The 26,462-nt window shown below is 51.7% G+C and overlaps 3 protein-coding genes across 3 annotated transcripts; all 3 read left to right on the top strand.

The window, feature by feature from the left end:
* The first annotated feature begins 13,877 nt into the window (after positions 1-13,877).
* On the top strand, positions 13,878-14,874 carry LOC108175373 (olfactory receptor 13C7). Its single transcript, XM_070054314.2, has one exon. It carries the CDS (start codon positions 13,918-13,920, stop codon positions 14,872-14,874), a length of 957 nt encoding a protein of 318 aa, XP_069910415.1. The 5' UTR covers positions 13,878-13,917.
* Positions 14,875-17,141: 2,267 nt separating this feature from the next.
* Positions 17,142-20,405, top strand: LOC103348033 (olfactory receptor 13C7-like). The gene is made up of 2 exons (XM_070061365.1): positions 17,142-17,294; positions 19,821-20,405. Exons 1-2 carry the CDS (start codon positions 17,142-17,144, stop codon positions 20,403-20,405), a joined length of 738 nt encoding a protein of 245 aa, XP_069917466.1.
* Positions 20,406-24,910: 4,505 nt separating this feature from the next.
* Positions 24,911-25,920, top strand: LOC100341482 (olfactory receptor 13C7). Its single transcript, XM_017348859.4, has one exon. It carries the CDS (start codon positions 24,961-24,963, stop codon positions 25,918-25,920), a length of 960 nt encoding a protein of 319 aa, XP_017204348.1. The 5' UTR covers positions 24,911-24,960.
* The last annotated feature ends 542 nt before the right edge of the window (positions 25,921-26,462 follow it).

The following is a 26,462-nucleotide window of genomic DNA, read 5'->3' as shown; positions in this document are numbered from 1 at the left end:
TGGAGCCTGGGCTGGAAGGCAGCCTGGCCCCCGAGAGCACCCGCAAGGGGCAGGGCAGCGCAGGTCCGCCCGCCCCCGACTCTGCAGCCCTGAGGGACCTGCCTCCCTTCAGCTGCTCTTTGAACAGCTCTCCTGTCTTCTCTGGCCGTGCCAGAAGCAGCTGTTGTAAGAATTTGATTTGGATTGTTTATAGCCTCTCCACAACACTCGGAGTCCCAGGCTTAACCCCTCAGAGAACAAAGCGTCGGTCTGAATTGGGAACAAACAGACGAGGCCTGCTCCCCAGCGGGACCCTGGCGTCCTGGTGGTCCCTGAATCTGCAGCCAGCGCCAGCTGAGAGCCCTGACTCCTCAGTGAATTTTCATCCCCACTTGTTCGGTTTTGCTCTTTCATCTATAAGAACAAAGATCCACTTGAGCAACCGCAAGGAAATCTTTCCTCTTTTTTTTTTTTTTTTCTAAGTAACAATACATTTGGGTTGATTAGAGCAATCATATAAAATTTGAGAACAGAAATCTCAATAAAGATCCTGAATCTCCAGCGTTGGGTGGGCTGAGAGTCACAGGAGAATGAACCCCACCATGGTGGGGGGGTCCTATTCGTCTCATCCTTGGTGCATCTTCTCTGACACTTCCGGGAACTCAGGTCAAGTCCAGCATTCTCTCCCTCCAAGTGTGCTGGGGCAGTTGGGTGAGAATCTTTGCCTTAATGCACAATGGGGGAATAGCCCTGACCATGTGCTCACCTGGGTGCAGTTCTAGGAGCAATGCAGTAGAGTTCAGCATTTAGCTTTGGCTGTGAGAACAAACAGGTTCACTTGGACCAGCTTTCTTATAGATGACACTTAGAAAAACTAGATAGAGGTGCAAATGGGGTGGGAAACATTGCAGAGGTAACAGGACAATGAGGAGGCGTGGGGTCACGGTTCTGGGAAAAGCAGGGATTGGGGAAGTGAGGACAGCCCAGAGGCTGTGTTCCAAAGGGGGGCTTTGAAGCCTCTCGAGGCACTGCCGGCAGCCCCTAGAGATGGGCAACAGGTTCTGGGGTACAAAGTCCACTGTGAGAGCCCCCCAACTAAACTTCTTATATTTGGAGTGGGGTTGCAAAGGGCGGTACGATAGGTCAAGGGCAGGTAGGAGGAAGCAGGTGTCAGCCTGGATGTTCCCATAGCCCTGAGGTCGGGCTGAGCTGGTCCCAGACCTTCAAGGCTCCCAATACCTGAGAGGCAAACGCTAACATCACCCCAGTATCAAGACAACTTCTTTTTTTTTCTTAAAGATGTATTTATTTATTTGAAAGGCAGAGTTAGAGAGAGGGTTAGGCAGAGAGAGAGAGAGAGAGAGAGAGAGAGGTCTTCCATCTGCTGGTTCACACCTCAAATGGCTGCAACGGCCAAGGCTGGGCCAGGCAGCAGTCAGAAGACAGGAGCTTGATCGAGTCTTCCACGCAGGTGCAGGGGCCCAAGCCCTTGGGCCATATTCTGCTGCTTTCCCAGGCTCATGAGCAGAGAACTGGATTGGAAGTGGAGCAGCCAGGATGGGAACTGGTGCCCATATGAGATGCCGGTGTTGCTGCTACTCCATAGTGCTGGCCCTGATGCAATTTCTATAAATAATTTTGGAAATATAACTGCTGGCATACATTGTAAAAATAAGGCACACAAGGTGATAACACGATATTAATGAACACCAAAAAAAAAAAAAAAAAAAAAAAAAAAACACCACCACCACCAACAGAAAAATCAAGCATCCTCCTTCTTGGCCCAGGCGGGAGCCTAGAGGACTCCTGCTGACACTGCTGACAGAAGCAGCCCACGTATTGACGCTCACAGTGCCACAGCCTGAAAGTCCTGCTGATACTTTTGTAAACGTGGAGCAGCCGGCGGGCCCCTGGGGCACTGCAACCTTCAGCTTCCCCTTGGCTTCATCCTCCGCTGCCTGACCCGAGGCACCCGCGCTCCTGAGCCTGTTTGCAGAACCTGCGGTCCTGCTGTGAGCGCTTCTTTCTGGGAAGCTTAACTCTCTCCCCAGACTTCTAGGCGTTCTTAAAAGCATTTGTTCTGGCCCAGTACAAAACCTGGTTGCAACTTTGAGGGTGCTGGGCAAGTTGGCTCTGTTTGCCCTGTAACCAAAATACTCGTGAGGGACCGGCGTGTGGTGCAGCGGGTTAAGCCGACTCCTGCTCTGCTGCCACCCCCTATCGGAGCTCCAGTTCCAGTCTCAGCTGCTTCGCTTCTGATCCAGCTCCCTGCTAGTGTCCTTGGGAAGGCAGCAGAGGAGGGCTCAGGTATTTGGGCCCCTGCCGCCCACATGGGAGGCCTGGATGGGGTTTCCAGGCTCCTGGCTTCAGCCTGGCCCACCCTGGCCATTGCGGCCTTTTCAGAAGTGAACCAGTGGCTGGAAGATCTTTCTCCCTGTCCTTGCCCACCTGCCTGTAACTCTGCCTTTCAAATAAATAGATCACTCTTAGAAAGCAAATACGCCTGACTTCTCTGATTCCCAGCCCCAAGAGCCTCAGCCGTTGCCGGGGCTGCCTGCCTGGGAAGCTCCGGGCAGCCCCTGAGTGGGGCCTCGGCCCGCAGTGCTCGTGGGGCCGTGATGATTCAGTTCAGGTTTTAGAGACAGTTTTGGAGCATCTGCTCTGGGCCAGGCACAGTTCGGGGTGAGGGAAAACAGCAATGAAAGGCACAGCCCCTGACCCCAAAGAACTCAAGATCTAGAGAGGGTGGGCAAGTGCTTGGCCTTGTGGTGAAGGCACTCACGCCCCTCCCTGGAGCGCCTTGGTCCCACGCCCAGCACCGCTGGGACTCTGACTTCTTGCTAACGCACACCTGTGCGGGCCGTGGCGATGGCTCAAGAAATTGGGTTCCTGCAGCCACGCGGGAAACCTGGATTGAGATCCCAGCTTCACCCCAGCCCAGCCCCAGCCACCGAGGGCCTTGAGAGGAGTGACCCTGTGGCTGGGAGCACTCTCTCTGGTCTGCCTCTGTCTCTTTCTCTCTGCCTCTCAAATAAAGTAATTTTTATTTGAGACAGTCCTGTAAACAATTAGACCGTCGTCATAATCTCCTTCGACCGCACTAATCACTCCCGGGCTTGTAACCCGTGGGGCCACCGTTCCTCTCCCAGGCCGAGAACCATTCCTGCATTTCTGATAGTCCTGGTGCCAGGCTTGACCGAGCAGTGTGGGGCTCTTGGCCTCCTGACAAGGCTCAATTCCTCCGGAATTAGCTGGCCTTTGGGATGGAGCTGAACTCTACCCGCTTGCAGCCTATGCCGGGCCCTGCCATCTGGGGCCTCAAAGGGCAGTTAACCGTCCTCCACATCCTCCGCGGGACAGCTTCACATATCCAGACATTGTTTGGCTTCAGCATGAAGACGAACAAGCATCCATCTCTCTCTTTCCCCAGGTCCTTGAAAAACACAGCTATAGCTGCCAGAGTTGTGGCTTAGCCTGCAGTGCTGGCGTCCCATATGGGTGCCACTTCAAATCCTGGCTGCTCCACTTCCGATCTGGCTCCCTGCTAATGCACCTGGGAAAGCAGTGGAAGATGGCTCAAGTGCTTGGCTAGCCTTGTGGGAGACTCGGAAGAAGCTTCTGGCTCCTGGCTTCCACCTGACCCAGCCCTGGCTGTTGCAACCATATGGGGAATGAACTAGCGGCTGGAAGATCTATGTCTGTCTGTCTGTCTGTCTGTCTCTCTCTCTAACTTTGCCTTTCAAGTAAAATAAATTTAAAATGAAAAGAAAAGAAAAACAAAGCATAGCTGTGTCTCTCTGAGGCAAATACATCATCCAGGGGTCTACAAAAGGCTACAAAAGGACTACAAAGGCTGATACGGAAAATGGTCCCAAACTTGAAGTCAGACCCTGTGCCTGGGACCCATGGGTACCTGTGATGCAGAGATGCAGCCAGCAGCTGGCCAGGCCTCACAGCTAGCCAAGCACTTGAGCCATCTTCCACTGCTTTCCTAGGTGCATTAGCAGGGCTCACACTGGCTCATCCGGGGCCCTGTGAAGAGAGTGTTCCCTCCAGTCACCATCCCCACATGCAGACACGTGGCCCGGGGTGGCCATGGACTTCAGACTGTGCCTACAGCAGTTGTCACCAAGGCGGGCCAGCTGAGTGTGGGAAGCGGGACAGGAGTGCGTGCCTGGCAAGCGTTCCCCGCACAGGGATGAGGAAAGAGCTCCACACCCTCCCCGCTCCCGCGCCCGCGCCCGTTCCACAGTCTGATGAGAGCAATGAAGCTGAGCTACTGAAGCTTGCTCTTCCCCTCACCAAAGCTTTCTCAGCAACTTGCTGAGAAGAACGAGCCGTTTCCTAAGTGCTGGGAAGAAGCTGCACGTCAGAGGGTCTGAAGCAGCAGGGCTCAGGGCTCAGAACGCGTGACAGGTGCACCTGTGACAGGTGAGGGTCTGGCCGGTCCTGTCCCCTCCACCTGTCTTGTGTGGTTGGGGAAAAATTTCCTAAGGCCTGGCCATTGCCCCTAGAAAACAATTAGACCCTGTTTGTTCTTTGGGACCTTGGTTGTCCCTGAAGTCATTTATAGTTTGGAAAGTGAGTTGCACTCAGTTAGAAACTTTGTATCCTATTGGGATAATGTCCCCAAGACCCAATTATGTCCAAGGCACCACAAGAAGTTTGCTGCCTGCTTCCTTCCATTCTGCTCCCTCCCTTCCTCGCTCCCTCTCTTCCTTCCTCTTCCACTCCCTACAGTCCCTCCTGCCTCCCAGCCTCCCCCCACCCCTTCTCTCTGAGCATCCCAATCCAGTTAGCAGAGTCAATCAGCCTGCTGCTGGCTGTTGACTAAGTGATCCATGCAGACCCCCAAGTCTCTCCCCCTGTGCTTGGCCAAGCCCCATCACCTCCAGTCTGTGCTCAGGCAGTGTTTTGGGGTATCTGAGGCAAAGATGTGAACTCCAAATTTTCATCTCGTTGGGTTAGGTGCCTTAAACCAACTTGCTGTGTTCTCTCAATCCTCACTGGCCACCCAACTAAGTCACTGGCCTTTCCCCCATCATCTCCACATGTGCTCCAAGACCTCACGGGAGTCCCTGACAGAAGGTGACCCAGGACAACAAGGGTCCTTTTTTTTTTTTTTTGACAGGCAGAGTGGACAGTGAGAGAGAGAGAGACAGAGAGAAAGGTCTTCCTTTGCCGTTGGTTCACCCTCCAATGGCCGGCGCACCGCGCTGATCCGATGGCAGGAGCCAGGAGCCAGGTGCTTTTCCTGGTCTCCCATGGGGTGCAGGGCCCAAGCACCTGGGCCATCCTCCACTGCACTCCCTGGCCACAGCAGAGAGCTGGCCTGGAAGAGGGGCAACCGGGACAGAATCCGGCGCCCCGACCGGGACTAGAACCCGGTGTGCCGGCGCCGCTAGGCGGAGGATTAGCCTAGTGAGGCGCGGCGCCGGCCGGCACCTTCTTTTACTCAGCAAATGTGCAGAGAAACCCAGAGCACTGCCTCTGGGGTGTGCGCCCTCTGGTGGCAGCAGAGTCACATGACAAGATAGTCACCAAACAGGGACAGTGGCACATGGCCAGAAGAGGGTCCAGGCTGGGGGAGGAGCCCCCAGAGAAGGTGCCCCCACCTGTGGTGTGCTGCCGGTGGCTCGCACTGGCTCATCAATTATTATCATCAGTTATTCACAGGTTCTGCTCAGTTTCCACTCAGTGACTTCCTTGGTAGCTTGAAGTTGACCATGAAGAGAATATTTACATCACAGAAATCAGCAAATGCTACAGATCAAGGCGTAGTATTTTTTTTTAAGATTTATTTATTTATTTTAAAAGTCAGAGTTACAGAGAGAGACAGAGAGAGATCTTCCATCTGCTGGTTCACTCCCCAAACGGCCGCAACAACCAGGGCTGGGCCAGGAAAAGCCAGGAGCCAGGAGCTCAAGGCATTTTGAGTTGGTTGTTCAATCCCTGTCAGCACACTGCTGGAGTGGAGAGTGGCAATGAGCCCGAGAAGGGAGGTGGGGAAGCCTCCCTGGCCGCAGGGCCTGTTGCTAACAGAGGTGGGATGAGCCGGCTGGCAGCGACCAGCAGGGGGACGTTGCTGGGGCCTGAAGACGCTAGCAGGGGTTTAGGCTGGGCCCTAGCGCCTGCTCCTGTCGGCCCGATGGGGTTTTAGTAAAGGTCTGATACGACCGCGTTTGCATTTTAGGTTGGTTACTTTGGGCACAGTATGGAGGGAACTAGGAGAAGAGGGCAAGGACTGGAGACGTAGGGAAACACTTCGGGAAAGGAGAGATAAGTCCATGGCCTGGACAACGACAGAGGGACGTGGTGAGGACAGGAAGATTCAAAAGTTGTTTGGTGGATTAAAAAATACAGTGTCCTCTTTTGTTGGATGTAGCCGGCAGCAGAGAGGGTAGAATCAGTATTTCTGGCTCAGATGTTGGGAGGATGATGCTGACTCCACTAAGGTGTTAACCAGATTGCTGGTTTTAGGGGAGAAGATGGATTCTGTGGGGGGCATGGTGGGCTTGAGGGCCTGGGGAACACCCAGGTAGAGATGGGGCAGAATTCTGAGCAGGGGGTGAAGCTTTCTGACTTTTCAACCTGTCCATCACTCAGGGAAGTGGCAGTGGTGGCTTGGCTGTCCCTGGATGTGACTCTAACTGTGTTACCACGGGAGATTGTCAGAGGCCTCCAAAGAAGCAAAGCCATGGGCTTATAGGAGTCCTTGGCCACAGGGCCACGGGAGCCCAAGTGCTGTGACCCGAGAACTCTGAAAAAGTGGAACCTGGGAATAGGAAGAAGGCACTCCACTGGAAGGATAGAGAAAAATGCCCCGGGACCAGTGACCCAGGGGAAGTTAGCTGGGGGGGTGGCAGTCAAAGGTCAAGGGTCAAGGGTCAGGCAGCTGCACTGCTGGGTCTGAAAGAATCCCTTCCCTCCACTTAGATGCCACCAAAGTCATAACTGGGACTCCAGTCTGCTGCCCTGAGCATGCTCCCTAATCATCTGGAGGACTTAAGACATACCCAAAACACCCGTGTACACCCACCCGCACACACTCACCCGCGCATGCGCCAGAGACTCTGACTGAGGTCTAGGCGGCATCCAAGGACCTGCGAAGTCCCCAGGTCCTGGGTGCTGCTGCTGCTGCTGCTGCCCGCCTCTGGGTCGCACCCGAGCCGTCTGCGGCTCAATTTCTTGCTAATGCGGTGTTGGGGGAACTCAGGGCACTGGGATCTGGGGCCCCGCTAGCCATGTTTCCCTTTGTGAATCAGAGCCTCCGACAGACCAGCCCAGGGATACTTGGGTTTGGTCAAGGCCAAGCTTGGCACGTCAGAAATCTCATTCCCAGATGTCCGGGGTGGGGGGTGGGGGTGGAGAGGTGATTTGCCAAGGACAAGCGGAAGGGACCAAGGGGTCGGGTGAACCCCAGGCTTTGCCAGGTCAGCAGACGCCTGTGCCACTGGAGGACAGACGTGGCCGCGGCATTCCCCCGGAAGTCACAGGAGCTTCCTTGAGATCCCGCATCTGAAGGGAGCGATGCTGCCCAGAAATCTAGAGGTTCCACCCGGAGTCAGGAGAAGAACATTCTTTGGAAGGGGAAAAAGAACCATCGTCCTCTGGGGATAAAACCCCAATTGGACCCAGACCCCTGAGGAGGGAAGAGGATGGAGGCCAGGTGGGGTGGGGGTGGGCAAAGCTTTGCCTCCCCAAGGCTGGGAGACCACTCGCCGAGGCAAGTCCTCTGCTCTAACCAGAGCAAGAGGAGCAGGGCAGAGTGGCTGCGCACCCCCCAGGGCGGGGACCAGAGCTGGGGGACGCCCTGCTGCAGACAGAAGCCACTTGGATCCCGATTGACATTCCAACGCCCGTTCAAGTGTGAGCCCCAAGTGTCTGGCCGAGAATCCCGCAACATCTCTCAACTCCTGCAGAAATCTGAGAGGCTAGGAACTCCGAGGTCAAAGAGAGCAGCCGCCTCTGTGAGTGTCAGGGCATGGTGCAATGGGGAGGGTCCTCCACCAGCTCACACTCGGGGACCCTTCCACTGCCGGCCCTGCTCCATGGTGCTTCGGATGCCACCCATGTGGGCTAACCAGTACTGCAGCTTTCTGGACAGCACATGAGTACCCTACCGTTGACTCCTGACCCTAGCTACCTGGAGCTGGTGCAGACTTCACAGGATGAGGGCTCAGTCTCCCAAGCCTGCCCCCACTTCCGTCGCCAGTCCCAGTTCCGGGCCACTCTTCCTTCTCACCAACCAGCAGCCAGGGGTGCTTCCACAAACCCCTCCTCAGCTTCCATCATCTGCTTCGACGGCTCACAAAAATCAGAGAAACACTTGACTTTCATTGACCAGTTTATCATACAGGGCACAATTCAGCAAGAGCCATGTGGAAGAGCTGTGTAGGGCAGGTGGAGGGGGAGGGTGGGGCTTCCATGCCCCCATGCACCCTCCCTCGCCCCGCCCAGTGCACTGCTGTCCCCGTTCTGCCACGTGCTCACCACCCAGGAAGCTCTCCCAACCCCTTTGGTTTGGGACTTTTTATGGTAGCCCCTCTATGCAGGCATAATTGATTAAATCATTGGCCATTGGTGATTGATCTCAATCTCCAGCTCTCTCTCCATTCTGGGAGTCGGGGGTCGGGAAGGGCTGAATGTTAAAGCTCTCTGGGGGCTGGCACTATGACATAGTGAGTAAAGCTGCCGCCTGTAGTGCCGGCATCCCATATGGGCACCAGTTCAAGTCCCAGCTGCTCCACTTCCCATCCAGCTCTCTGCTAATGGCTTGGGAAAGCAGTAGAAGATGGCCCAAGTCCTTGGGCCCCTGCACCCATGTGGGAGACCCAGAAGAAGCTCCTGCCTCCTGGCTTCAGATTGGTGCAGCTCTGACAGTTGCCACCAACTGGGTAGTGAACCAGCAGATGGAAGACCTCCTCTCCTCTCTCTCTCTCTCTGCCTCTCCTTCTCTCTCTGTGTAACTCTGACTTTCAAATAAGTAAAATAAAGCTTAAAAAAAAAAAAAAAAGAAATGGAGCAGCCAGGAGCCGAACAGTTGCTCGTCTGGGATGCCACTTTACAAGCGCCTCCCCATTGTGTCAACTACAAGAAACCCGCTCAGCGGTGAACACCTGGATCACAGAGATTATTCCTTAGTCACAGCTTCATCTGCACTCACCAGTCCAGAGCTGGGCTCAAAGGATGGGCAGGAAAGCAGCAGGAGCAACGCCGCGGCTGCCCCGTTCCTCCCAGGCCAGACAGGCTGCCCGGCGTACTCCCCCACGGCTTCCCTCTGGTCCTCGAGGTTTGCTGTATTGTATATGAGTGTTGCTTCTGCTGATCTCAAGTTCATTGGCTGAGGACCCTATAACAAGAGAAATGCACACACATGAGTTCAACAACGTTTTGTGTGACACAGGGGGCTTCATATGGAAGTAAAGAGCCTGAGACACAGTTAAGCCTGAGAATTCTTTGTAAAAAGTAGAGACTGGAGAGTCGCGGGGCAATGTGATGGGGCCAAGAGCAACCACGTGTAGTCAGCTGGGCGTCCTCTTGGCCCGCGTCCTGTGCCTCAGGGGAGGAGGGAGAGGGAAGGTCAGAGAGACAGCCTGCACATGCCCTTTCTCAAACTCCTTCAGCTTACGCTGTTCGGCATGCCAGGGTGCCAAATGTGGGGTCACCTGCCGTCTGAGCCCCCTGAGCTGTTGTTGATTCTGCTCTCCTGCATGTTTCCCACCCCTCATTCACCTCTCAATCCTGCAAATTCCTTCTGTATGTCTCCCAGAGCCACCCTTTCCTCCGTCCCTGGCATGTTCCCCTGGTGCCCAGCGTCCTGGACAGCATTGCGGCTGCCTGCAGGTAGTTCTACTCTGCTGGGCGTTCTCCGATGACAGAGTCCTGTCTCAGGTCATCAGGTCTCATGCCCACCCCAACTCTGTGGAGAACAGAGAGAGAGCACACACTGGGTCCCGGGGAGGAGAAGCCTGGGTGGCCTGAGAACCCCTGAAGTTTCTGGAATGTTTACATCCCCCTCTAGAGTTCTTAGGGCAGTGACAGGGCCGCCTTGAACCAATCTTTGCAACCAAAGCCCAGGAGAACCCTGAGTAGTTGGCACTGGAAAACATTCTGGGACATTGCCTTGAGTATAGGGCACACCTCCGTAGCTCCCCCTAATTGGGCCTGTGGGGTGAAGTCTAAACTCTGAGTCTCTCACCAAACTTTAAATTGCTTCTGGGATAGGACTTGGCCCCAGAACAACCGCCCCGAATTCCTGAGAGAGAGACTCCCTGTGGGATCCTCCGGGAAAGGAGTGTGGGGCACAGAGGAGCGAGGGTTTGGGGGCCAGTGGCCAGGCAGGGCTGGGCGGCCCACCGTGGTACAGCCTTCTCCAGGCCGGGGCTCCTGGCTGAGCCTCTGTTCCCTTGTCTCGCAGAGCCTGGTGGCCGGGCAAGGACTTCTGGGACTGTGGGTGCACCACAGGCGCCTCTCCGTTCAGGGTCATCTTGAGACACCAGCAGGTGAGACAGCAGCCAGAGTATGTATGCCCATGCAAGAGTGTGCCCCCAGAGCTGCTGGGACGGCTGGCTGAGATAGGGCTCGGATGGCTGGCTTGGTCGTGTGGCTGTGTACCGCCCAGGTGGGCAGCGGACACTAGGGGCAGTCGCTCCTCCTGGAACGCTTCCGGCTCCCCTGGCCTTCCTTCCTGCAAGCAATAGATCCTGACTGGATTCTTCCCGAAACCAGGTCCATCCTGGGTAGCTTCTGTGGCCGGCTCTCCCCCAGCTGGGAGAGTGTGCAGCTGTGCAGGGGAGGGGCTGGGGGAGCTCTGGAGGCTGCAGCTGCGGAAGGGAGCAGGCAAGCTTCGTGTGAGCCCAGAGGGCCGGCTAGGGACCAGTGGAGGAGGGAAGAAGTGAGGAAAAGCCGATTTCACGTCCCCGAAGCTTCCTGACAGCCACAGTGCTGTGAGCTCCCTCCGAGGGAAGCCTCAAGCAGCGGCTGAGGCGTCACCGACGGGAAAGGGGCTTCTACGCAGGTGGCTCGGGGCTGTGCACGAGGTGGCGTTACTATGAACTTCCACCGGGACTCGGGTCATGTGCTCCCTGACACTAAAAGGAGCTTGTCTCTAAAAAAATAGTTCCTCCTACTTCATTCTTGAAATTCCTGGGATTGCCTCTTTTGGACACTGTACCATTACCAAATAGAAAAAGCACTCCAGGGGTTGGCGCTGTGGTGGAACAGGTAAAGCCACTGCCTGTGATGCCAGCACCCCATATGGACACCAGTTTGGGTCCTGGCTGCTCCACTTCCCATCCAGCTCCCTGCTAATGTGCCTGGCAAAATAGTGGAAGATGATCCAAGTACTTGGGTACCTGTCACCTATGTGGGAGACCTGGAGGAAGCTTCTGGCATGGCCTGGCCCAGCTCTGGCCATTGTGGCCATTTGGGGAGTGAACCAGGGGATGGAAGGTATCTCTCAGTCTCCCCCTCCATTCTCTGTAACACGGCCTTTCAAATGACTAAATCAATCTTAAGAAAAAAAAAAAGAGCACTTTTTCAGGGCCATGTGCAATTCACAAATCTCTCTCCTACCTCAGTTTCTTCACATTTAAATTGAGAGCCATGGAAATAGACCAGTGACCCCAAGCTGGGGGAGACTTTGATTTAAAAAACTAAATAATACAGAGGGTGACAACAGATGGTGGCTGTAATGTGGGAGACTTGGATTGAGTCGTGGGCTCCTGGCAGCCTGGCTCGGCCCTGCTAGTGTAGGCCTTTGGATAGTGAACCACTGGATGGGATATCAGTCTTTCTTTTAAGTAAAGTGAAAATAAATTGAAAAATTTTAAATTTAAAAACAAGCAAGTAGAGCAGAAACATTGCAAAGACAATCTACAAAGGCAGGACTCCAGTTTGTTTGTTTGTTTGTTTTGTTTGTTGAGAAGCACAGAGAGAGATAGACAGAGGCAGAGAGAAAAAAAATGGTCCTGTCTGCTTGTTTACTCCCCAAATTCCCACAATGGCTGGAGCTAGACCAGGCTGAAGCCAGAAGCCAGCAAGTCCACCTGGCTCTCCCGTGTGGAAGGCGGGCCCCAACTATTAGAGCCATCCGCTGCTGCTTCCCAGGGTGTGCATAAGCTGGAAGCTGGAGTCAGGAGCCCAGGCAGGACATGAACCCAGGGACTGCGACATGGAGCGTAGGGGTCCCAGCTGGCTGCTCAGCTGCTGGCCCAGCGCCTACGCAGAACTCAGCACTTCTCGTCCGCACGTGGGTAGCTACTAGGCCACCAGCTCCAGGCCATCTTGGGCTTCCTGCGGCAGGCTGGATGATATCTGGAGTTCCAACTCCCTCTGACAGTAAAATTGTGATGATGGACAGTGCAGACTTTGGCGTTCTGGGAGGTTGAGTCAATGTCATCTGAACATGTCTGCAAAACTCTCCACGTGGCAAGGGATAGCTTCTCTCCCTGGAATTGAGGTGAGTGTGGCTCATGACCCTGAGGCCAGCCAGTGGGGCTGGGAGTCTGGGGGCCCCTTCAGGTGTAGGTGGAATGTCTTTCACCAGCAAGCTGCCGGCTGCGGCTGGAAAGCCTGTCTCCAGCAAACTGGCTTCTCCTCCACTAATAGCTTCTTGTGCCGCATGTGTGACTTTGCAGCCTTAAATCACACCTTCCAGGTGGGTGCAAGCTTTCACCCACAGCTGGCAGGGGAATGGGCTGAGCACCTGGGGAGAGTTGGACTGGCTCCACGAGACCCTGGCTATCTTGTGTGACCTTGCGGTTTTAAACCATGCCTTCAAGTTAGTTACAATCTTCCACCCAGAGCTAGCAGAGGAGTGGAGACAGACAGTCTCCAGGAGATCCCCACTATCTATCTCCTTGAGCCCCAAGCCAATCAACAAACAAACGTGAAGCCGCTGTCCAATGGGCACCGCCCTGGTAGGATGACCCAGTGAGTAAATAGTAATGCCCTAAAAACTCGGGACACTTCCCCAAAGCCAGTGTCCCCCTCAGGCACTCTGCCTGGTCTCCTCTCTGACCAGACGCTTGCCAATCAAATAAAAGTTTCTGTCTCTCTGCAAATTGTTTTCTGACCTTTTATTTCTATACTAAGAACCCATGAGACTCACTCTGGCAACCACCCTCCACTTCATGACTGGTAACAGACCCCACCCAACCCAAGCTGGAGGTATGAATTATGAGTGGGTTCTAGCAGTCAAGTAAGATTCTGTCCCTCTCACCAAGTCCCAGGGCAACGAAGATGCCATGGTCAGGTGTGGCTACAGGAGGAAACACGGGAGTCCTTCTCTCGATTTCTGGTCACTCTGGTGGGAACTCCAGGTTCTAGGCTGCAGAAATTGTTTGTTCAGGTTATGCAAAGAAGAGAGTCAAGAGCAGACGAACTAATTTACATCCACTACACTCACAAAAGACTGCGGTATAAACCAGACACTAAGAGGTAAGACCTTGGAAACTTTACATTTCCAAGCCAGTCCATTCTCTCCCTGCAAGACGATCTGGGTGGGGAGTCAAATTAGAACAGAAACTTACTGGGAGGGGAGAAACCAGATTCAGAGGAGTGGCCCGTGTGACCTCAAGAACCAGGGTCACTGAGCTCTGATAGCTTGAGGTCTCCAACTCTACAGCAAAAACAGGGTTACCCAGAGGCCCCTGCCTCCCTACAAGGTGCTGGACACAGCGCATGTAGACATCGGCTGGTGCTTTAGACAGCATCATTCATTCATTACCCAGAGCGTCTTGTGTTTTATCAAGTTTCATTAGATTGCCAAGGTCAGCTGCAAGCCCGGCCTCCAGACAACTTGGTTTTGTAGCTGCATGTAGGGGCCCAAGTTCGTTTGTAACTCCGGAGACGCGTTGACTCAAGCAAGCCGTCAAACAGAAACATGCACTTTCTGTCTTTCACTGTTGCCAGGCATGAAAGAAGGAGTTTGACATGGGAGCAGCCAACCAGTCTATGGTGACAGAATTTGTCCTGCTGGGCCTCTCAGCCCACCCAGCGCTGGAGAAGACGTTCTTCGTGCTCATCCTGTCCACGTACCTGGTAATCCTGCTGGGCAACGGGGTCCTCCTTCTGGTGACCACCCTGGACGCCCGCCTGCACACGCCCATGTACTTCTTCCTGGGCCACCTCTCCCTCCTCGACGTGTGCTACACCACCTCCTCGGTCCCACTGGTCCTGAATGGCTTCCTGACCCCCAGGAAAACCATCTCCTTCTTAGGCTGTGCCGTCCAGATGTTCCTCTCCTTTGCCATGGGAGCCACAGAGTGTGTGCTCCTGGGCATGATGGCGTTTGATCGCTATGTGGCCATCTGCCACCCCCTTAGGTACCCCGTGGTCATGAGCAAGGCTGCCTACGTGCCCATGGCTGCTGGCTCCTGGGCAGCTGGTGGCGTCAACTCCCTGGTCCAGGTCTCTCTTGCGGTACAATTACCCTTCTGTGGGGACAACGTCATCAACCACTTCACCTGTGAGATCCTGGCTGTGCTGAAGTTGGCCTGTGCTGACATCTCCATCAACGTGGTCAGCATGGTTGTGGCCAACGTGATATTCCTGGGGGTCCCTGTCCTGTTCATTTCCATCTCCTACATGTGCATCCTCACCACCATCCTGAGGATCCCGTCAGCTGAGGGCAGGAAAAAGGCTTTCTCCACCTGCTCTGCCCACCTCACTGTGGTGGTCGTCTTCTACGGGACCATCCTCTTCATGTATGGGAAGCCCAAGTCCAAGGACCCCCTGGGGGCAAACAAGCAGGACCTTGCAGACAAACTCATCTCCCTCTTCTACGGACTTCTGACCCCCATGCTGAACCCCATCATCTACAGCCTCAGGAACAAGGACGTGAAGACTGCAGCGAGGAGCCTGGTGGCTCAGAAATGCTGCCCCCTTTGATGGTGGTTCTCACTCGATAATCACAAAGCTAGATGAGGGCAAGTTGAGTTTAGAGCTAAGCTCTTCGCCGTGTGGTCTGGGGACCAGAATATCAGCATTACCTGGGAGCTCACTCAGCATACAGAATCTTGGGTTCCATTGCAGACCTACTACACTGGAATCTTCTTGTGATTCAAATGCATGTTCAACATTGAGAAATACTGTCCTGGTTAAGAGCACACAGGGGATGCTGTGAGTGCTGCCTGGGGCCCTGGCCTTGGTTCACCTAGGGCTGCAGCTGGCTTTGGCTTCGTGACGCCGGCTGCTGGGAGTGGGGGTGGCTACAGCAACTTGCAGCCAACCTCTCTGCAGGACCGCCCTTGACTAAAGAGAGCTCCCTAAGCCAGAGCCCCATTCCCACCTCAGGGGCAGGCCGCATCCAGGAATTTGTCAATGGCAAGTCTGCTTGTCTCCAATGCAGATGTCTCTCTAAAGAGCCATCCCAGCTCTGGAGCTTCCCCACAGAAGTTCAAGTTCTCATCGTGCACAGCCGGGTTTCTTCACCAGCTCCTCCACCTGGGTCGATCCGAGGGCACTTCTCAGCAATGTTCTGCATGAAAATCTCCCCACCAACACCAGCTCGGGGGAGCCCAACCCCTCCCGGAGGACAACAGTCAGTCTCAGCGCACTGGGTGGACACTGCGTGTATCACTGGCGCTCAGCCTTCTCCGGCATTTCATTGGCTGATGTGAAGGCAGGTGACTTCGCCAAATTCCTCTTGTTCAAAGAGAAAACTCTTTGCCTAAAATGCATTTGCTCAATTAAATTCCTTTTATTTCCCTTCTAGAAGTGCATCTGAATTTGTACTTCCTACACAATGATTTTTCTCTAAACAGAGACTAAACAGGGCTGTTTCCTCTGCTGGCGTTGAGGGTTCAACAATGAGATCTGTGACTTTTTCTTTTTCTTTTTTTTTAATTTATTTGGCAGGTAGAGTTATAGACAGTGAGAGAGAAAGGTCTTCCTTCCGTTGGTTCACTCCCAAATGGCTGCTATGGCCGGCGCTGTGCCAATCCGAAGCCAGGAGCCAGGAGCTTCCTCCTGGTCTCCCATGGGGTGCAGGACCCAAGCACCTGGGCCATCCTCCACTGCACTCCCGGGCCACAGCAGAGAGCTGGCCTGGAAGAGGGGCAACCGGGACCAGAACCCGGCATCCATATGGGATGCCGGTGCCGCAGGCGGAGGGTTAACCAAGTGAGCCACAGCGCCGGCCCTGTGACTTTTTCTTTAAGGACAAAGATGTTTGAGAGCTGGAAAATGTGTTGACTCTTCACTGTAAGAACCCAAACCAAAAAAACTCTAAAAAATATTCATTGTTCACTGAAATCCCTATAAAAGGAAACATTACCTCAACTTCAATAACAGATAAGATGTTGTATTCACATAACATTGCTTTCAAACAATCTGTAGATCAGGTACTTCAAGAATTCCCACATTTTCATAATTAGTGTTGAGGAATCATAGACTGAAAATAAGTCAAGGAGGCTGAATAATTTTATTAACAGAAGGGGAAAATTTACTTCAAATTTACCACAAAATGGGGGCAGGCATTTTGTTCGGTGCTGAGGCCTCCGCCAGGGACGCCTGCTGGTCTGAGCCCCCGCCCTGCTCTGGATTCTAGGGGCAGCACGTGGCAGCCCCAGTAGCTGGGGCCTTGCCGCCCACGCAGGAGGTCCAGACTGCGTTCTTGGTTCCTGGCTTCAGCCTGGCTCAGCCCTGGCTATTGTGGGCATTTGGGGAGTGAACAAGCAGATGGATGATCTCTCTCGCTCTCCCCCAAATCTGTCTCTCAATTAAAAAAATAGACAAATAACAAATCCTAGTTGATCACAAAATTATACTTAGAGTTGACCTTACTTAATTTTGGACCAGGAATGTTTCGAGAGGGGCCTGCTAGTTCCGGATCCGGTCTGTCTGCAGTGCCTAGAGAGGCCGTCATCATACAGGTGCTAAATGAGATGCCCAGGTGGCTTTCCCCGGTGACGGGTCAGCTTCCTCTTGCCTCCATCTTTAGGCTCAGACGGATTTGTGTAAAGCCAGGCTGCTGGCTTTCCATGGAGGGGTTACGTGAGGGCTCAGAAAGGTGATGCTTTTCCCTGGGAGAGAACCCCAAACCTGCTTGAAGGCCAAGGTTGTCTATGGACTATAGGGGCCCTGGGGCTTCTTTCCCTCCGTCTTTCTGGACTTGACAACATCGTGGGTAGGGTAGGCTGAGCGCACGGGCCGTAATGAGAATTCCACGCACGTCCCCTGTGGAGATGTCGGCAGTGGTGTCCACGAAGCCAACAAAGATGTACGGGAACTCTGATGCCAGCTTCTGTCTCCTCGACAGGGAGAAATTAGTACCCGGGGTCTTCTTCTTAGCACCGCCCCTGTTTCCCGTGAGGACCAGCCTTTACCGCTTGCTGTGTATAGAGGCTGGGCTCTCAGTTGAAAGCTCCTCACCTGTTCCCTGTCTCCCCACTCATCCACGTCCAAGAGACGCTTCGCGCACGGCTCTGCTGAACGGGCCAGACCAGCTCCCACCTTAGCCGGTCCTCACCTCCCTGGCCCCGGCTGAGCTTGCTGAGGTCACTCTGCTCCTCGTCATCAGACGTTGGTAAATGCTGTGGCCTGGCTGTGGTGTCAGAGGTCCCTCCGTGCAAGGCTTGGCTCTGCCGCTCTCATGACTCCAAAGCTCCCTTCTGCCCTCGTCCTCGGCCTCCACCTTAATCCTTGTCCTGTACTGTAGCAGTGGGGAGCGAGTGTCAACGGCCCTCATAGAGAGCCCCTTCCTAACTGGGATCCAAACTGCAAACGGATTCCCCACAGGTCAAATGAGTGGCTACCACCTCGCCTACTGTGTGATGCCACTGAATGGCCTCTCCGGCCCGAGGCCCAGGGCCTGCTCCTGCTTATGCAGTTTGATGAGGTAGCAATTTTCTAGCTATAAGCAGTAGAGACCCAAAGTCAAACCAGCTTGGATGAAAGGCAGGGCGACTGTACTGGTTTCTATAGCGCAAAAATAGAAGGTGAGAGACACAGTTGCCCTTGTGGTGCATGGAGGAAGCCAGGGACTGGAATGCTGCACAGTCTCCAGATCTTTTCTTTCTTTCTTTCTTTCTTTCTTTCTTTCTTTCTTTCTTTCTTTCTTTCTTTCTTTCTTTCTTCCTTTCTTCCTTTCTTCCTTTCTTCCTTTCTTCCTTTCTTCCTTTCTTCCTTTCTTCCTTTCTTCCTTTCTTCCTTTCTTCCTTTCTTCCTTTCTTCCTTTCTTCCTTTCTTCCTTTCTTCCTTTCTTTTTTTTTTTTAGGAAATGGCTTATCCAAATAAAGGAGACATTACAAGGAAAAATTCTTAAACATTTTTTGGCAAGTAGCTATTTCATATGTTTATATCATACAACATGATGTTTTGAGATATAGATATATATATATACACACAATGTGGAATGGCTAAATCAAGCTGATTAACGTATTCATGACCTACATACTTACCATCTTTGTGGTGAGAACTTTAAAATCTACCCTCTTGGCAACTGTCATGTATACGAAGTGTTGTTATGCACGATAGTCACATGACGTCTGATAGAGCTCTTGGACTTATTCCTCCTAACAGAAACATGTCTCATGGCTCACACCTCCCCAGTCCTCCCAGCCCAGCCCCCTCCTCTGCTAACCACCACTGTCCTCCCTCTTTCTTTCTTTCTTTCTTTCTTTCTTTCTTTCTTTCTTTCTTTCTTTCTTTCTTTCTTTCTTTCTTTCTTTCTTTCTCTTCCTTCCTTCCTTCCTTTCTTTCTTTCTTTCTTTCTTTTTCTTCTTTCCTTTCTTTCCTTCTCTCTCTCTTTCTTTCTCTTTCTTTCTTTCTTTCTTTCTTTCTTTCTTTCTTTCTTTCTTTCTTTCTTTCTTTCTTTCTCTTAGATTTATTTATTTGAAAGTCAGAGCTAAACAGAGAGAGAAGGAGAGGCACAGAAAGAGAGGTCTTCCATCCGCTGGTTCACTTCCCAATTGGCCACAACAGCTGGAGCTGCACCGATCCAAAGCCAGGAGCCAGGAGCTTCTTCTGGGTCTCCCACGTGGGTGCAGGGGCCCAAGCACTTGAGGCATCTTCCACTGCTTTCCTAGGAGCATTAGCAGGGAGATGGGTTGGAAGTGGAGCAGCTGGGACTTGAACCTGTGCCCACAAGGGATGCTGACATGGCAGGCAGTGGCTTAACATGCTGTGCCTGATACCAGCCCCAATTGTTTTGGCATTTACTTTTGCAAAAACAAGTGGCTGAGTCCTCTCAGACAGACATAACGTTATGGTCAGAGCACAGTCAGACCTTAGTTACCATTTCTACGTCCAGGAAGGCCAGTGAGGGCTGGATGGGAACTTCCATTAAGACGCGGTAGAGATCGGAGTGCCTGAGTTCAGTGCCTGGCTCTGGCTCCTGACCCCAGCTTCCTGCACATGCAGATACTGGGAGGCATCAGGGATGGATCTTGAGTCTGGGTTCCTGACACCCATGGGGGAGACTTGGATTAAGTTCCTGGCTTCCAGCCTCAGCCCTAGTGGAGGGGCTGTGGCAGACATTTTGGGAGTGAACCAGTGGATGGGAACCCTGTCTGTCTGTCATCCCTCTCTATTTCTCTCAGATGAATAACAAAAGAAATTTTTTTAAAGACTACATATTTATTTGCTAACAAAACGTATCTGTGCAATTGCAGCTCATTTGCATGGTCCCACTCCCAGGAGGAAGCGCGAGATGCAGATTGCATGGCTAAGAGAAAAAGGCAGATTTTGAAGAACACATAACCAGTCTGTCACACAGGGTTACTGGTTCCAAAAATATTTTGTTTGTGGAAAAGTGGAATTAAAAGATAAGTTTTCTTTTAATTTTCTAGAGTTCTAGAGGAACATTCCTTTGCAGTGAGAGTTAAGAGACATAGTTTGATTGCTATGTGGCCATCTGCCACCCCCTTAGGTACCCCGTGGTCATGAGCAAGGCTGCCTACGTGCCCATGGCTGCCGGCTCCTGGGTGGCTGGTGGCGTCAACTTCCTGGTCCAGGTCTCTCTTGCAGTACAATTACCCTTCTGTGGGGACAGCACCATCAACCACTTCACCTGTGAGATGCTGGCTGTGCTGAAGTTGGGCTGTGCTGACATCTCCATCAACATGGTCAGCATGGCAGTGGCCAACGTGATCTTCCTTGCTGTCCCTGTCCTGTTCATCTTTGTCTCCCATATCTTCATCCTTACCACCATCCTGAGGATCCCATCAGCTGAGGGCAGGAAAAAGGCCTTTTCCACCTGCTCCGCCCACCTCACAGTGGTGGTCGTCTTCTACGGGACCATCCCCTTCATGTACGGGAAGCCCAAGTCCAAGGACCCCCTGGGGGCAGACAAGCAGGACCTTGCAGACAAACTCATCTCCCTCTTCTATGGGGTGGTGACCTCCATGCTCAACCCCAAAGGTCACCATGAAGAACCTGATCAGTCAGAAGCACTTCACACAGTAATAGCAAGAAGTTGAGGCCGGCGCTGTGGCACAGTGGGTTAAGTCTCCGCCTGTGGGGCTGGCATCCCATATGGGTGCTGGTTCTAGTACCAGCTGTACCTTTTCTAGTCCCAGCTCTCTGCTATGGCCTGAGAAAGCAGTAGAAGATGGCCAGGTGCTTGGGCCCCTGCACCCAGGTGGGGGACCCAGAAGTCCTGGCTCCTGGTTTCAGATTGGCACAGTTCTGGCCATGCAGCCATAGTGGGGAGTGAACCAGTGGAAGGAAGACCTTTCTCTCTGTCTTTCCCTCTCACTGTGACTCTACCTCTCAAATAAATAAATACAATCTTAAAAAAAAATGGATGTGGAGAGGTTGGAAAATGGGTGCAAAGATGCAGTTGGACAGAAGGGGTAAGTTCTGGTGTTCTGTTGCTCAGTGGGAGGACTACAGTAAAAAGATAATGGGGTGCGTATTTTGATACAGCAAGAAGATTTTGAATGTTTCACTACAAAGGGACAATAACTGTTTCAGGTGATGAATATGCAAATTGCCCTGATTTGATCATTGGACAATGTATTCATGTGTTAACACATCACGCTAAACCCTGTAAAGTGTAAATTAAAAATGAAATAAGACTAAAAAGAAAGAAATGCAATAAAACACAAACCAAACTTAGAAAAAGAAGAAAAAACATGTACCTAATATCAAAACTTAATATAAAAGTATAAGGATCACATCTAAATGATACTGGGCATTTTTTCCCACGGGGGGAAAAAGTAGGTTGATCAAAGGAATAGAATAGGCAAGTATATCCCCTCTATATGGTCACTTGATCTTTGACAAAGGTGCCAAAGTAATTCAATGAAGGGAGAAAAATTCAATAAATTTGAATTTATTCAAGTGCTGGGACACTTGAATATCCATATGGAAAAAAATAAACTTCAATTGCTAACCCACATTACATAAAAAATTAATTCATTATAGACCATAGATTTAGACAAAAGCTAAAACTATAAAACTTTTATAATAAGACATGGAAAACTGTGACTGAGGGTAGGCAAAAATTTCTTAAATAAATGGAAAATAATAATCAAAAAAGAGGAAAATTAATAGAATTGATCAAAATGTAGAACATCTGTTCAGCAAAAGACACTATTGAGAAGTTGAATATTAAAGGGACCGGCGCTGTGGCATAGTGGGTGAAGCCACATTCTGCAGCGCCAGCATCCCATACACCAGTTCGAGTCCAGGCTGCTCCACTTTGATCCAGCTCCCTGTTAATGCTCCTGGGAAAGCAGCAGAGGATGGCCCAAGTGCTTGGGTTCCTGCACCCACATGGGAGACTTGGAGGAAGCTCCTGGCTCCTGGCTTTGGCCTAGTCCAGCCCTGGTCATTTCAGCCATTTGGGGAGTGAACCACTGGATGAAATATACCCCCCCTTCTCTCTCTCTCTCTCCATTTCTCTCTCTCCATCTCTCTCTCTCTCTCTCTCTCTCTCTCTCTCCCTCTCCCTCTCCCTCTCCCTCTCCCTCTCTCTCCCTCTCTCTCCCTCTCTCTCCCTCTCTCTCCCTCTCTCTCCCTCTCTGTCTCTCCCTATCTTGTTGTAACTCTGATTTTTCAATAAATAAATAAATCTTTGAGAAAATAAATATCCAAGCCCCAGACTGGGAGAATATTTACAATACACATATCTGACAAAGGACTTTATACAAAAATATTTCTTAAAACAATATTAAAAATGATAATAGTAGATCAAAGACTTGAATAGATAATTCACAAAGAAAAATATATGAATTGCCAATAGGCACATGAAAAAGTGTTCAATATCATTAGTTACAAGGAAAATGTAAATTAAAACCACCACGAGATACCAGTACACATCAACCAGAGTGGCTAAAATTTAAGGTGGACACCACCAAATGTTGACAACTTGGTGGTGCCACTAGAATTCTCAAAAGTTACTGGTTGTAGGCTAAAAAGATATAAATGTTTTGGCAAAAGAGCTGTGAATTTCTTCTGAAACTAGGCACAGGGGCAGGTGTTTGTAGTTGGTGTAGGTGTTAGGATACCTGTGTCTTATTTCAGAGCATTGATTGAGTTTGATCCCTGGCTCTGGGTCACGATTCCATCTCTCTGTTAATGCAGACCTTGAGGGGCAGCAGTGACGGCCCCAGACACTGGGGTCCTGCCACCATGTGGGAGACCTGGATTGAAGTCCCAGCTCCTGGTTTCAGCCCAGGCCAACCCCAGCTATTGTGGGCATTTGGAGAGGAGGTCAGCAAAAGAGAATTCTATTTCTCTCTCTCTCTCTCTCTCTCTCTCTCTCTCTCTCTCTCACACACACACACACACACACACGTAAATAAAATTAAAAAAAAAAAATCTTGGCATATACTGATGGTATGACCCAATGAGCGATTCCAGTCTCAGGTAGTTAGCCAGAGTAATTGTCTAACATTTCTGTGTGTCAAGATCGGCTGATATCACAGATTAGCTGGATCTTCTGCTTCCAGGCCTTTTACAGTTACGTTGTTGACTGGGGCCGGGTCCCATCAAGAATTCTTGGCATCTGGAGGTTTGCAGAAACTGTAGAAGGACATGGAGGTGCGTTCCCGATGTCCTTCGGCGGCCTAAGTGTGCAAAGTTCCAACAAGCAAAGCAGAAGGAGGAGGTGGGGGAAGAAGCCTTCCTGGGTGCCCCCCGCGTGACTGGACCTTGGGGACGCTGTCCCAGAAGTATAGGAAGTTTCCTAACTTTGCACCATCTGTTTCCAAACTTTTAATCACGTCAGAGAGTACGCTAGTCCCCGCTGCGGTGCTGATTTCAAATTGCCTTCCACATCCACAGTTGTTCTTTTGGAGATTTTGCCCAAAGCCGAGAACCAGGGCAGAATGAGCTTTTGCGCCTTCCTCCAGATCAGAGGAGTTCATCCCGGCCTGAGCTTTCCAAACCAGTGTTGCTATTTCTGGTCCACGCTCTGCTCCTAAGCCGCAGGGACCCTATCCCAGTAGATTTTTTATTAAGGTAAGTGGGGGTTCTTATAAAAGTTATGCTCAACCTGTCGTTAGCACAGTAACATTTCTAATTTCTGACTTAATTTTTGCAAAGGGGTTAGGGCTTGAAAGGGAAGAAATGGTGCCTAAAATGTAGCATCAGCAAGCCTGAGAGGCAGACAGAACTCCTTCTTGGGTCAGAAAAATCTAGAAGGCAGGATGTCTGGAAGCTTCGGTCTTAGATCATGGACTCAGCCTCAGAGGCTCCCCCGGAAGTGAGATGGCTTCAGAGTCTCGTCTGATGACTTTCCACAAAGGCAGTTCCGGAAGGAGGCTGCACTCCCGTCACATGAGTGAGAGGGACTCAGAAAGCTGCTGGCTCGGCTCAGCATTTCCTAACACTGCAGAGCTCAGCAAGTGGGGAGCGGGCAATGGGGAAAGCAATGAGCTCTTCATCCCTGGGAGAGAGGAGCTGAACCTGAACAGCCATGCATCAGGGTTGTGCGGACGAGGATCTAGAAAGGGAGAAGGAGTCGGGCTAGGTTACTCGGGGAGAGAGTCCATGGCTGGGGCACATAGGAGCAGCTGAGCAGGCTCTGATGTCCCTGATTCCTGGGTGGCTGCTCTCCCTCAGGGAGGGGATCCAGTACAAGTATAAGAAGGCGATAAAAAGGCACTGCCTCAGTTACCCAAGAGAACCAGATTTCCAAAAGTCATGAGCCACTTACGGGTTTCTGGGGCCAGCCTCAGATCCTCACAGAATATCAGATCTGAACTATGAGGGACATCCCAGAACTTCTAGAGCCTAAAGTTACCTTGAAAACCTCTTTCCTTTCCCTTGCATCTCTCCATGTCCAGTCTCCTCTCATCCTTGGAGACCTAACTAGGCTCTAGATCACTAAGGGGCTTTCTTTGACACCTCTTCCACTGGTACCCAGAGAGCCCTCTGGGTGCTCTGAGCCCTCTGCTTTCCCTTCTCGCCAGATTGTGAGCTCATTTAAGCCTGGGTCATGGGCCCCCTGATTCTGAAAAAATTGTGGGACTTACATATTGATTGATCAACAGGTATTTTGGTGACTGGATGTTCACGCAGGCAGGATGGATGGATGGATGAACAGATGTACTGAGGCTAGCCAGTAGAAAAGGTCTTGGGAACAACAGGAGCATTTTTTTCTGTGAGAATGTTCTAGAAAGAAGAAATAGTTACAAGATGATGATTCAGAATTAACCATTCACTAGTATTTGGCACAAAGGGGGAGAATATGGGACAAACTTAAAGTCACTTTTCTGATCAGAGTTTAAGAAGATGGACTGTCATATAGGATGCTAGACCACTATAATGAATGTATTAGTCTTAAAGAGTCACTTATAAAATGCATGGAATTATTAATATATTATACTTCACAAATGGTATCCTGTGAAAATGAAACAATTACTGATCTGTCGCTTCTTTTTCTTGGAAAAAAAATAGATAGCGTAGGCTTACAGAAGTGTTTTCCAGTCACTGCCACACTGGGAACCACACTAGGTGTCCTGGCGCTATGCAAGAACATTGAGCTTGAATCTCTGCGTATTCAGTGGACAGGGGACACACACCATGGACAGTGACAACCAGACAGCCTCTGTGACAGAGTTCGTACTCCTGGGCCTCTCAGCCCACCCAGCGCTGGAGAAGACGTTCTTCATGCTCATCCTGTCCACGTACCTGGTAATCCTGCTGGGCAACGGGGTCCTCCTTCTGGTGACCGCCCTGGACACCCGCCTGCACACGCCCATGTACTTCTTCCTGGGCCACCTCTCCCTCCTGGACATGTGCTACACCACCTCCTCAGTCCCCCTCATTCTCGACAGCTTCCTGACCCCCAGGAAAGCCATCTCCTTCTCAGGCTGTGCTGTCCAGATGTTCCTCTCCTTTGCCATGGGAGCCACAGAGTGTGTGCTCCTGGGCATGATGGCGTTTGATCGCTACGTGGCCATCTGCCACCCCCTTAGGTACCCCGTGGTCATGCGCAAGGCTGTCTACGTGCCCATGGCTGCCGGCTCCTGGGCGGCTGGCATCACTAACTCTGTAGTACAGACATCCCAGGCAATGCGGCTGCCCTTCTGTGGGGACAACGTCATCAACCACTTCACCTGTGAGATCCTGGCTGTGCTGAAGTTGGCCTGTGCTGACATCTCCATCAACGTGGTCAGCATGGTTGTGGCCAACGTGATCTTCCTTGCTGTCCCTGTCCTGTTCATTTCCATCTCCTACATGTGCATCCTCACCACCATCCTGAGGATCCCGTCAGCTGAGGGCAGGAAAAAGGCTTTCTCCACCTGCTCTGCCCACCTCACTGTCGTGGTCGTCTTCTATGGGACCATCCTCTTCATGTATGGGAAGCCCAAGTCCAAGGACCCCCTGGGGGCAGACAAGCAGGACCTTGCAGACAAACTCATCTCCCTCTTCTATGGGGTGGTGACCCCCATGCTGAACCCCATCATCTACAGCCTCAGGAACAAGGACGTGAAGGCCGCGGCGAGGACCCTGGTGACTCAGAAACGCTTCGCCTGGTGATATTTGGAGGACAGATGTCCCCGCCTCATGTCCCTGCCTCTCTTTGCTTCCAGCTATTCTCAGAATAATGTGACCCCCAAAGAAGAGAATGTGCAGAGTGATTACGGGAAAATGAATTGCACATGTCATGGAGAGCTGTAGCTGTGACTGGACAGAATAAAATGATGAGATCTAAAACCTGGTGGGAGTGAGTATTGATGGGATGGAAGTGGAGTGCTACTGAAAACACATCTCATGGTTTCCCTGACTCTCCGCCGTGCAAGTCTGAATTCACCTATGTGAGCAGACTATTGGGGGTGGGGGGACCAAATGGACCTCTGTGTTAGGACAAAGGAAAGCCAAGATCCTCCTCCTGAAGACAGGCACGGAGGACAGTGGGCACAGACTGTCACAAGGAAGTTTTTGGTCATATACTATGCTCACAACACAGTGTAAAAATTGTCTTTATTGTAGATGTAACTGGACATTTTCAAGCTTTATTTTTTTATGAACACAGAGGCTGAGAAAAGATGAGAATGAGGTTTTCCGTCCTCCTTTCTCTG

Source organism: Oryctolagus cuniculus, chromosome 1, assembly GCF_051225735.1.
Source record: "Oryctolagus cuniculus isolate XC-2025 breed Fujian yellow rabbit chromosome 1, ASM5122573v1, whole genome shotgun sequence".
In the NCBI taxonomy this organism is placed as follows: Eukaryota; Metazoa; Chordata; class Mammalia; order Lagomorpha; family Leporidae; genus Oryctolagus; species Oryctolagus cuniculus.
The sequence above is the reverse complement of the archived record's forward strand: the minus strand, read 5'-3'. Positions and strand labels throughout refer to the sequence as shown.